The sequence below is a fragment of the Oncorhynchus mykiss genome, chromosome 29, assembly GCF_057628025.1.
Source record: "Oncorhynchus mykiss isolate SJ-2025 chromosome 29, ASM5762802v1, whole genome shotgun sequence".
NCBI classification, from domain to species: domain Eukaryota; kingdom Metazoa; phylum Chordata; class Actinopteri; order Salmoniformes; family Salmonidae; genus Oncorhynchus; species Oncorhynchus mykiss.
Window position 1 is genome coordinate 11,528,223 of NC_143050.1, and position 11,266 is coordinate 11,539,488.

The following is an 11,266-nucleotide window of genomic DNA, read 5'->3' on the forward strand; positions in this document are numbered from 1 at the left end:
CAGTGGAGGCTGGTGTGAGGAGCTACAGGAGGACGGGCTCATTGTACTAGCTGGAATGGAATAGATGGAATGCTATCAAATATATGGAAATCACATTTGACTCCATTCCTTAATTTCAATTCCAGCCATTACAATGAGCCCGTCCTCCTATAGCTCCTCCCACCAGACTCCACTGACTCTCACACACCTCCAATGATACTCTCTGGATCTTCAGCTTTGGGTCGTAGGATGTTTGGGCCAAAAACAGTAGCCAGGTTCTGGGTGCTCATCTTGTTGCTGCTAGAATAGGACTGGACTTCATTCAAAAACCTGTATTGGCAGTGATTTATCTGTATGAGACTTGGGCAGAGTCGATTTTGTCACATCTGCTACATAACATACAGAAATGTGTCATGGTTGAACAGATGAGGCTGTATGGCGTATGTTGTGACTGGGCCACAGGCCAATTCTATTGGGTCGTTCCACCTCAAAAAGTCCAAGAAAGAGGATTTTGACATCCACTATCTCAAATTGTTCTGAAATTGTTTCTGTTGTTAGAAAAATATATGATTAGCATTTTTGCACCATTATTTTTCTGGGATACAAATCATTTGATCTCTGAGAAATTAAGCTAATTGATTTCACCCAAATTTGTCATTTTAATTTATAGGATTCATATAATATTAAAAGAATATAGTAACTGACATCTGATTTAGATCAACCTTATTTTTTTAACAATCAGTTAGACATGAGGATGGTCAAAAGCCATGCTTCATGTGCAAATCATCCTGAAATAGCTAAAAATTGATTGTGTAACTCAATGTTACTTGGATATTAAACGTGAAAATGCTAGTATAGGTACCATTGACTTGCATTAGATTTCTGCCACAAATTTGAAAAAGTGGCCAGGTAATTAAAACCAAAGCATAGATTGCTGTTGTACCTGGTCCATAAACTGCTTACAGGGTAAGGAAACCATTTGGCAATATGGGTGAACTATTTATCCCTTTAGCATTGAGGGGGGGGATTCTTTAAAAAAAAAATCATAATAATAATAATAATAGCAGCAACAGCACCATCTAGTGGACATAACCTGGTAATATTGGGATGTAGGATGGGACATAAACCTAACAACTTCAATAACTCTGAACAGGGGGGGAAAACATCACTAAATTCACTGAGAATTTGTTACTTAGGATGAAGAAACTCCAAGCCGCAGATCCATACTACTAGCCAGACATAGAGAACTGATACCGTATACATTATGTACGGATAGGATTCTGGGTGGATAGGATTCTGGGTGGCTTTTGACAATCTATTTGGATTCCACGTCTTACTCGTTAGAAAAAAAGTTTGGTCCCAATCGGATGTTGGGTACTATATTTATTGAACATTATATGACTTCTATCACTTAAAATGCAATCAATTAGCTTAATTTCTCAGATAATTATATTTCATCAAAATTATGTTGCAGGAATTCTAATCTAATCTGTTTCTAACTACAGAAATGATTTCAGAACCATCTGAGATGGTGGTGGTCATGGCTTGTTGAAATGACATAAAATGAACCTATAGTGCAGGAATCATCAACTAGATTCAACTGCAGGCCGATTCTTCTTGAGCTAGATGGCCAGGGGGACGGAACATAATTAAAAATAATTTGTAGAATTGACCGCGAGAAACAAAAACAGTTATAATATTTGACTCAAATAGAATAATTTCAAACCTTGCTTATGTTTGTATACGATCACATACAGTGCCTTCGGAAAGTATTCAGACTCCTTGACCTTTTACACATTTTTTTGCATTACAGCCTTATTTTATAATTTATTAAATTGTGTTTGTTTCTCATCAATCTACACACAAGACCCCATAATGATTAAGCAAAAACTGTTGTTGTTTTTAAAAATGTTTTCTAATTTATTAAAAATAAAAGTGTTGCTGCACAGCTATTTTCAGGTCTCTCCAAAGATGTTCAATCGGATTCAAGTCCGTGCTCTGGCTGGGCCTCTCAAGGACATTCAGAGACTTGTCCTGAAGCCACTCCTGCGTTGTCTTGGCTTTGTGCTTAGGGTCGTTGTCTTGTTGAAAGGTGAACTTTCGCCCCAGTTTGAGGTCCTGAGATCTCTGGAGCAGGTTTTCATCAAGGATCTCTCTGTACTTGGCTCCGTTCATCTTTGCCTCATTCCTGACTAGTCTCCCAGTCCCTGCCGCTGAAAACCCACACCACGCTTCACCGTAGGTATGGTGCTAGGTTTTCTCCAGACGTGTCACTTGGTAATCAGGCCAAAGAGTTGAATCTTGGTTTCATCAGACCAGAGAATCTTGTTTCTCATGGTCTGAGAGTCCTTAAGGTGCCTTTTGGCAAACTCCAAGCAGGCTATCATGTGCCTTTTACTGAGGAGTGGCTTCCGTCTGGCCACTCTATCATAAAGGCCTAATTGGTAGAGTGCTGCAGAGATGGTTGTCCTTCTGGAAGGTTCTCCCATCGCCACAGAGGAACTCTGGAGCTCTGTCAGAGTGACCATTGGGTTCTTGGTCAACTCCCTGACCAAGACCCTTCTCCCCCGATTGCTCAGTTTGGCCAGGCAGCCAGCTCTCGGAAGAGTCTTGGTGGTTTCAAACTTCATCCATTTAAGAAGGATGGAGGCCACTGTGTTCTTGGGACCTTCAATGCTGCATAAATATTTTGGTACCCTTCCCCAGATCTGTGCCTCGACACAATCCTGTCTCGGAGCTCTACGGACAATTCCTTGAACCTCACGGCTTGGTTTTTGCAATGACATCCAATCTCAACTGTGGGACCTTACATAGACAGGACTTTTTAAATCATGTCCAATCAATTGAATTTTCTACAGGTGGACTCCAATCAAGTTGTAGAAACATCTCAAGGGTGATCAATGGAAACAGGATGTACCTGAGCTCAACTTCAAGTGTCATAGGAAAGGGTCTGAATACTTATATAGATAAGGTATGCGTTTTTATTTTTCATAAATTTGCACAAAAAAAATACTGTTTTCGCTTTGTCATTGTGGGGTATTGTGTGCATTTGTTTAATACATTTTAGAATAAGGCTGTAACGTAATAAAATGTGGGAAAATCAAAGAGGTCTGAATACTTTGTGAAGGCTCTGTATATCTCTATTATACTTTGGAAATGGGAATACTTTGGAACAGATTCCCAACATTAAAATCACTTGGATGTCCAACAATAAACAAACAAATACAAATAAATACAGTACAATATTTTTTTATATTGCTCAGAAAAGTTGAGGTGCCAAATAAAATCCCCCGCGGCCCGCCAGTTGGGGAACCCTGCTGTAGTGACTCAATCAATTTCCATTCATTGCTTTGGAAATGCGTTGATCGTGAGGTATGTTGTATGCAGATTTGACGTTATCTTGATTTGTGATAATTGTTGTAAATTACAGGTAAACGGTAGACTTACTGGCAGATGTAGTTGAGCAGGTTGAAGTTAGCCACTGGAAGTTGATGAAGAAGATGCCGTAGTTCTGTCAAACTCTTGGAGATACAGGCAAAGATATTGTTGTAGGTAGTGCGCTACGCTGCTCCTATCACAATATTAACCATTGGTGGAGTTTATCAATTAGATATCTCCCTTGGACTTTTAGATCAGCGGTTGTGTTCTGTCTTCATCTGTTTATCCGATGCATCTCAGCATGGCCTGCATGATGCGGCTGGGTGGACACTTACCTGCTTCCTCTCAGAGGAGATCTTCTTGCCACACACCAGGAAGTCCTGGTATCTGGAGAAGGGCACCAGTGGCTCTGGCAGCTCCCGCAGATACAGCTTCAGGAGCGACGCCACGGTGTGCACGTCTGTACTGCTAGGATGACAAACACACACGCACATACACACACACACTTAAAATACAGCACATCACTACCAGTGTATGTGGGTGAGCAACTACATATAGTGAGACATCCAGACATACCTGGTGCATAGGTATAACTTCATGAACTTGATCTGTTTGCTTGGGAACTGCAGTGTTTGCAATCAAATAGAACCTGTTTGTGTTGACTGGAGAGCTCTAACCTGTCAAAGGAGGGCTTCTCCCCAGCGTCGAAGGCATCCTGTAACTCTTTAACCAGCGTGGCCTGGCCTGGCTGGCGGAACAATCCTACCTCCAGAAGACCCCGCTCCCGGATGAAGTCCACACACTGTTCTACCACCAGAGGTGCCATGTGTACCCCGTAACGCCGCTCATACAGAACCGTCTCCTCCAGCCGCTGGCCAAACACGCCTGAGAGAGACAGAGAGGAGAGAGAGAGAGACAGAGAGGAGAGAGAGAGAGACAGAGAGGAGAGAGAGAGAGACAGAGAGGAGAGAGAGAGAGACAGAGAGGAGAGAGAGAGAGAGACAGAGAGGAGAGAGAGAGAGACAGAGAGGAGAGAGAGACAGACAGAGAGGAGAGAGAGACAGACAGAGAGGAGAGAGAGACAGACAGAGAGGAGAGAGAGAGAGAGACAGAGAGGAGAGAGAGAGAGACAGAGAGGAGAGAGAGAGAGAGGATTTAAGATCCCCCATGCTAATTTAATAAACAGATGATTATAGAGTACGAATTTGATGGTTCAGGGATTTTCTTTCCTTTCCTCAGACAAGAGAACTCAAACCCTCTATACCCTGAAACCACCTATCTACACAGCCTGCCTCACACTGCAGCTCTGTGTGGGTCTCTGTGTGGGTCTGTGTGTTGGTTCCTGTGTGTGGGTCTCTGTGTGGGTCTCTGTGTGGTCTGAGAAACTCACGCCTCCTGAAGCTCAGAACCCGCTTGATCTTCCTGTAGGCAGAGTGGGACAGGTAGCTGCTGGTCCTGTACACTGTCGCCTTGTTCTCCGGCATCTTCGCTTTTCTCTTCACATTTGTTCTTTCTCCGTCCAGATCTCTCTCTCTCTCTCACCGTCCAGATCTCTCTCTCTCTGTCCAGATCTCTCTCTCTCTTTCCCCCCACCCAGATATTTCTCTCTCTCTCACCATCCAAATCTCTCTCTCTTTCCAGATCTCCGTCTCTCGCACCGTCCAGATCTCTCCCTCCTTTTCCCCTCTTTTCCTCCACTCTTTTCTTTCTGGCCAGTCGGGGTGTTTGATGGGGGATTATGAGAGGACCCAGATGGCTTGTGACAGCTCGGCGCTGTGGAGACCAGTGCGTGTCCTCGCCCACTTTTATCTACCTCTTTTTGTTTTGTAAACTCTCTCCTGGCTGGTACTCCGTGTTATGTCTATTTTCTACCTCCCTCCTCCTCCTCTCCCTCTCTTAAGGTAAACAGATAAGGCTCCTTGATCGGATGACTCAAGAAATGAGGGGGCAGACTTTCCTTGTCAATGCTCAACAGTGGTCCCTGAGCTCAACTATGTGACCTAATCAGATAAATGAGCATTCCAAAGGAAAGAATTTCATTCTACAAGAAGAGGCATTGTAAAGTGCCGGACACATCAAAAACTCACAATCACTGAGGCATAGAATGAAGCAAACATCCCAATCAATTGAACAGCCACAGGAATATGAGCAATGTCAAAAAGTAATATGGAATGTTGAACTTTGGAAAGTAAAATCTCCTCTTCATTTTTGGTGGTTAATGTCTCCTCATCAGAGTGTTAAGTAAAATTATTTGACAGGAGATTTGAGAGTCCAGTAATACTACGTGTTCTACTGATAACACAGGTCCCTTCTTTCACCACTGAACATTGGAATGTCAGAAAAGTTCCTCCGCACGTTGTTGCTGAATCCAGATAAAGAGTGCACTTGTGGCTCGGCTCCTCTCATGCTCACCTCAGCCTTGGTTCCTAGGGTTCAAGTCCTTTTTTAGGCTGCTAAACTTAACTCAATCTGGTTAGCATTGAAAAATCCAGAGGAACCACTTTCAGGCTGGATTGTGTTGACAAAAGAATCCACTTAGCTGCCATCTCTCCTAGAAGGTGTTCTTATAGTAGTGTATTATTCCCTCATTCCCTCTCAGAGGAGAAGGAAGTCAGGGTTCCTGCGTTATCCAGCAGTAATGGTGTTTAGCACTATTTAGTTTGTCCAGAGGAGTAAGCTGTGGCCTTGCTGCACGTGCCTCTCCCTCCTTGTCCTATCCATTCCTCCACATGCTTCAGGAATGTGTTTTCACTCAGCCAGTGCCATACCTCCCTCCCTTTCCAATACACTCCCAGTCTCCCCTTGAGCCACTCTCTTTTTTACCAATTATATTATGTTGGTTCCCTCAGGTCGTACTCTTCAGTGTTCCTTCAATGACCCCCACTGTCCCACCAAGTGCAACATTCACAGTGTTTTGGCTTTCCCATTCGCTCGTGCTTTCGAACCCCTGCTTTTAACCAGGGCAAGGTGACCGGAAACATGACCGAATACCAACAGTGTAGCTATTCCCTCCGCAAGGTAATCAAACAAGCTAAGCGTCAGTATAGAGACAAAGTAGAGTCGCAATTCAAACAGACACAAGAGGTATGTGTCACACCCTGACCATAGTTTGCTTTGTATGTTTCTATGTTTTGGTTGGTCAGGGTGTGATCTGAGTGGGCATTCTATGTTGGATGTCTTGTTTGTCTATTTCTATGTCTGGCCTGATATGGTTCTCAATCAGAGGCAGGTGTTAGTCATTGTCTCTGATTGGGAACCATATTTAGGTAGCCTGGGTTTCACTGTGTGTTTGTGGGTGATTGTTCCTGTCTCTGTGTTTTGCACCAGATAGGGTTGTTTTTGGTTTTCCACGGTTATTGTTTTGTAGTGTTCGTGTTTATCTTTTGTTATTAAACATGAATCAAAGAAACCACGCTGCATTTTGGTCCGCCTCTCCTTCACCACTAGAGAACCGTTACAGTATGTGGCAGGGTCTACAGTCAATCACGGACTACAAAAAGAAAACCAGCCCCGTCACGGACCAGGATGTCTTGCTCCCAGACAGACTAAACAACTTCTTTGCCCGCTTTGAGGACAATACAATGCCACTGACACGGTTCGCTACCAAAACCTGTGGACTCTCCTTCACTGCAGCCGACGTGAGTAAAACATTTAAACATGTTAACCCTCGCAAGGCTGCAGGCCCAGATGCATCCCCAGCCGCGTCCTCAGAGCATGCGCAGACCAGCTGGCTGGTGTGTTTACGGACATATTCAATCAATCTTTATCCACGTCTGCTGTTCCCACATGCTTCAAGAGGGCCACCATTGTTCATGTTCCCAAGAAAGCTAAAGTAACTGAGCTAAACGACTACCACCCCGTAGCACTCACTTCCGTCATCATGAAGTGCTTTGAGAGACTAGTCAAGGACCATATCACCTCTACCCTACCTGACACCATAGACCCACTCCAATTTGCTTACCGCCCCAATAGGTCCACAGATGACGCAATCGCAACCACACTGCACACTGCCCTAACCCATCTGGACAAGAGGAATACCTATGTGAGAATGCTGTTCATCGACTACAGCTCAGCATTGAACACCATAGTACCCTCCAAACTCGTCATCAAGCTCGAGACCATGGGTCTCGACCCCGCCCTGTGCAATTGGGCACTGGAGTTCCTGACGGGCCGCCCCCAGGTGGTGAGGGTAGGTAACAACATCTCCGCCCCGCTGATCCTCAACACTGGGGCCCCACAAGGGTGCGTTCTGAGCCCTCTCTACTCCCTGTTCAAACACGACTGCATGGCCATGCACGTAGTGGAGAGGGTAGCAAGTTTTAAGTTCCTTGGCATACACATCACGGACAAACTGAATTGGTTCACCCACACAGACAGCGTGGTGAAGAAATTTGGCTTATCACCTAAAGCACTCACAAACTTTTACAGATGCACAATCGAAAGCATCCTGTCGGGCTGTATCACCGCATGGCATGGCAACTGCTCCGCCCACAACCGTAAGGCTCTCCAGAGGGTAGTGAGATCTGCACAACGCATCACCGGGGGCAAACTACCTGCCCTCCAGGACACCTACACCACCTGATGTTACTGGAAGGCCATAAAGATCATCAAGGACAACAACCACCCGAGCCACTGCCTGTTCACCTCGCAATCATCCAGAAGGCGATGTCAGTACAGGTGCATCAAAGCAGGGACCGAGAGACTGAAAAACAGCTTCTATCTCAAGGCCATCAGACTGTTAAACAGCCACCACTAACATTGAGTGGCTGCTGCCAACATACTGACTCAACGCCAAAAACTTTAATATTGGAAAAAAAAAACTACATTACTCATCTCATATGTATATACTGTACTCAATACCATCTACTGCATCTTGCCTATGCCATTCTGTACCATCACTCATTCATATATCTTTATGTACATATTCTTCATCCCTTTACACTTGTGTGGTAGTAAGGTAGTTGTTGTGAAATTGTTAGGTTAGATTACTCGTTGGTTATTACTGCATTGTCGGAACTAGAAGCACAAGCATTTCACTACACTCGCATTAACATCTGCTAACCATGTGTATGTGACAAATAAACTTTGATTTGATTTGACCCTTTCTCTTTATATAGCAGGACAGCCCCCTCCTCAGCCCCCTCCTTAGCCCACTCCTCAGCCCCCACTCTAGCCCCCTCCTCAGCCCCCTCTCTAGCTCCCTCCTCAGCCCACTCCCCAGCCCACTCCCCAGCCCCCTCCCTTGCCCTCTCCTCAGCCCCCTCTCTAGCCCCCTCCTCAGCCCCCTCCCCAGTCCACTCCTCAGCCCACTCCTTAGCCCACTCCTCAGCCCCCACTCTAGCCCCCTCCTCAGCCCCCTCTCTAGCCCCCTCCTCAGCCCACTCCCCAGCCCACTCCCACTGTCCCCCCACTCTCCTCTGTCCTCCCACTCCCCTCTGTCCTCCCACTCCCCTCTGTCCCCCCACTCCCCTCTGTCCTCCCACTCCCCTCTGTCCCCCCACTCTCCTCTGTCCCCCCACTCCCTCGGTCCCCCCACTCCCCTCGGTCCCCCCACTCCCCTCGGTCCCCCCACTCTCCTCTGTCCCCCCACTCCCCTCTGTCCCCCCACTCCCCTCGGTCCCCCCACTCCCCTCTGTCCCCCCACTCTCCTCTGTCCCCCCACTCTCCTCTGTCCTCCCACTCTCCTCTGTCCTCCCACTCTCCTCTGTCCCCCCACTCTCCTCTGTCCTCCCACTCTCCTCTGTCCCCCCACTCCCCTCTGTCCTCCCACTCTCCTCTGTCCTCCCACTGTCCTCTGTCCTCCCACTCTCCTCTGTCCTCCCACTCTCCTCTGTCCTCCCACTCTCCTCTGTCCTCCCACTCTCCTCTGTCCTCCACTCCCCTCTGTCCTCCCACTCCCCTCTGTCCCCCCACTCCCCTCTGTCCCCCCACTCCCCTCTGTCCCCCCACTCCCCTCTGTCCCCCCACTCCCCTCTGTCCCCCCACTCCCCTCTGTCCCCCCACTCCCCTCTGTCCCCCCACTCCCCTCTGTCCTCCCACTCCCCTCTGTCCTCCCACTCCCCTCTGTCCTCCCACTCCCCTCTGTCCCCCCACTCTCCTCTGTCCTCCCACTCTCCTCTGTCCCCCCACTCCCCTCTGTCCCCCCACTCCCCTCTGCCCCCCCCACTCCCCTCTGTCCCCCCACTCTCCTCTGTCCCCCCACTCTCCTCTGTCCTCCCCCTCCCCTCTGTCCCCCCCCTCCCCTCTGTCCCCCCACTCCCCTCTGTCCCCCCACTCCCCTCTGTCCTCCCACTCCCCTCTGTCCCCCCACTCTCCTCTGTCTTCCCACTCCCCTCTGTCCCCCCCACTCTCCTCTGTCCCCCCCAGTCTCCTCTGTCCCCCCCAGTCTCCTCTGTCCCCCCCAGTCTCCTCTGTCCCCCCACTCTCCTCTGTCCTCCCACTCCCTTCTGTTGTAGCATACCACTTTGCCTGCAGGCTGCCAGCCCTCTCAAAATAACTTTCCACTGATCCCCTTATCAACTGCCCCTCTCCCCTTGCAGTCCAAGCCTCTGTCGGGCGACACTGGCCCCTGATGAGCCTCATGCAGCCCCAGCTGAGTCTGGCTCTTTGCTCTCTTGTTGGACATTAGAAATAAGTTAATTGGGTGGTTGTGTGGCCTCAGTGAGCCTCTAATCTCTGAAGATCTCTCTCCTGAACGACGTCTCCTGGATGACTTCCTGGACGACGTGTGTGTCAGAGAGAGGCAGTAGGCTCAGACATGGAGCGACTAACTGCTCCTGGGCGGTGCGAGGAATTCATTGTGAATGTTCATCTCTCTTGTGAAATTTGTTGCAGGCTCAGGGGTCAGATTTATATGGTAGGCACACAACGCAAGTATCCTTAAAGGACATTTAAGAGCTTAAGGTCTTTACAGGCAGTAAAGTGTATTTTGACCCAGTGAATTCCCTCCATGGTGGCCTGATGCTCAAATATTACAGGATTACTATGTCATTATTCCTCAGGTCTGGATAACAATCAATATTTCAACACACAAGGAAATTCAGCACTAGGCCTGCAAGTCACATGGGCTAGTTCAGCTTAACCTGTGAAGTGTGTGTGTGTGTGTGCGCGTGCGTGCGTGCGTGTGTGTGTGTGTATACTCCTGTGCTCTATTTGCAGACCTCTAGGTGGAGCCCCCTATGTTTTGTCCCTGGGCCTTGAGACTGATGGAGCTTGAAGGGGAGCTGGCCCTTCTCTGGGTAACTATGGTGTGAAGCCCAGGCAGGCACCCAGCTAAGGTAGACACACAGCTGTGCTCACCAAGGGGGAAGAGGAGCTAAGGCTGACGAATGCGCACACACACACAGGGCTGACTGGAAAAGTCAGACACTGGTCAGTTCAGGAAGTCTGTTGAACTCAAATGTATTAAACAATGTAACGTGATCAAATTATACGGTAGAGAGTGAATTGATTGTTTGAATCTTGCTGGAGAGCACGTGTTGTATTTCTGGCAAACCAAACCTGAGTTTTCAAATCCAGCTGGATTTGTAAACAGTCGCCTTGGTCGACCGTTTCCAGTGAGAGACAGTGAGAGTGTCTGAATTTGAGTGATGTAGGCTGATGAGTGTGTAACAGTGTAGCAGTAGTGCTATAGTGAAGTTACCTGTAAAGGGTATCCAGACACCCTTGTTGAGGGTCTTGAGCCACTCCTCTCCCTGACCACAGCTGTTGGAGAGGAAGAAGTATGAACCAGGGCTGACCAGTACATCTCTGTTCCCACCTGTGGTGGAGGGAGGGAGGGAGCGAGGGATGGAGGGAGGGATGGAGGGAGGGATGGAGCGAGGGAGGGATGGAGCGAGGGAGGGATGGAGCGAGGGATGGAGGGAGCGAGGGATGGAGGGAGCGAGGGATGGATGGAAGGAGGGAGAGA

At 47.9% G+C, this 11,266-nt stretch overlaps 1 protein-coding gene across 5 annotated transcripts in view; it reads right to left on the minus strand.

Moving 5' to 3' along the window:
- The window catches only part of LOC110510207 (rho GTPase-activating protein 24), a 14,172-nt gene extending 8,088 nt beyond the window's left edge, over positions 1–6,084 (minus strand). For 2 of the 5 annotated variants that reach the window (XM_090226506.1, XM_090226507.1), the window contains exons 1-5: positions 4,748–6,084; positions 4,035–4,242; positions 3,693–3,822; positions 3,427–3,500; positions 188–309 (exon numbers count right to left, since the gene is read on the minus strand). In XM_090226506.1, the coding sequence (XP_090082632.1) occupies positions 188–309; positions 3,427–3,500; positions 3,693–3,822; positions 4,035–4,242; positions 4,748–4,841 (628 nt within the window). In that variant the 5' untranslated portion in view covers positions 4,842–6,084. Of the gene's footprint in view, positions 1–187; positions 310–3,426; positions 3,501–3,692; positions 3,826–4,034; positions 4,243–4,747 lie in introns of those variants that run through there. The other 3 variants (XM_090226505.1, XM_021591589.3, XM_090226508.1) reach the window with 2 other exon arrangements.
- Positions 6,085–11,266: the final 5,182 nt, after the last annotated feature.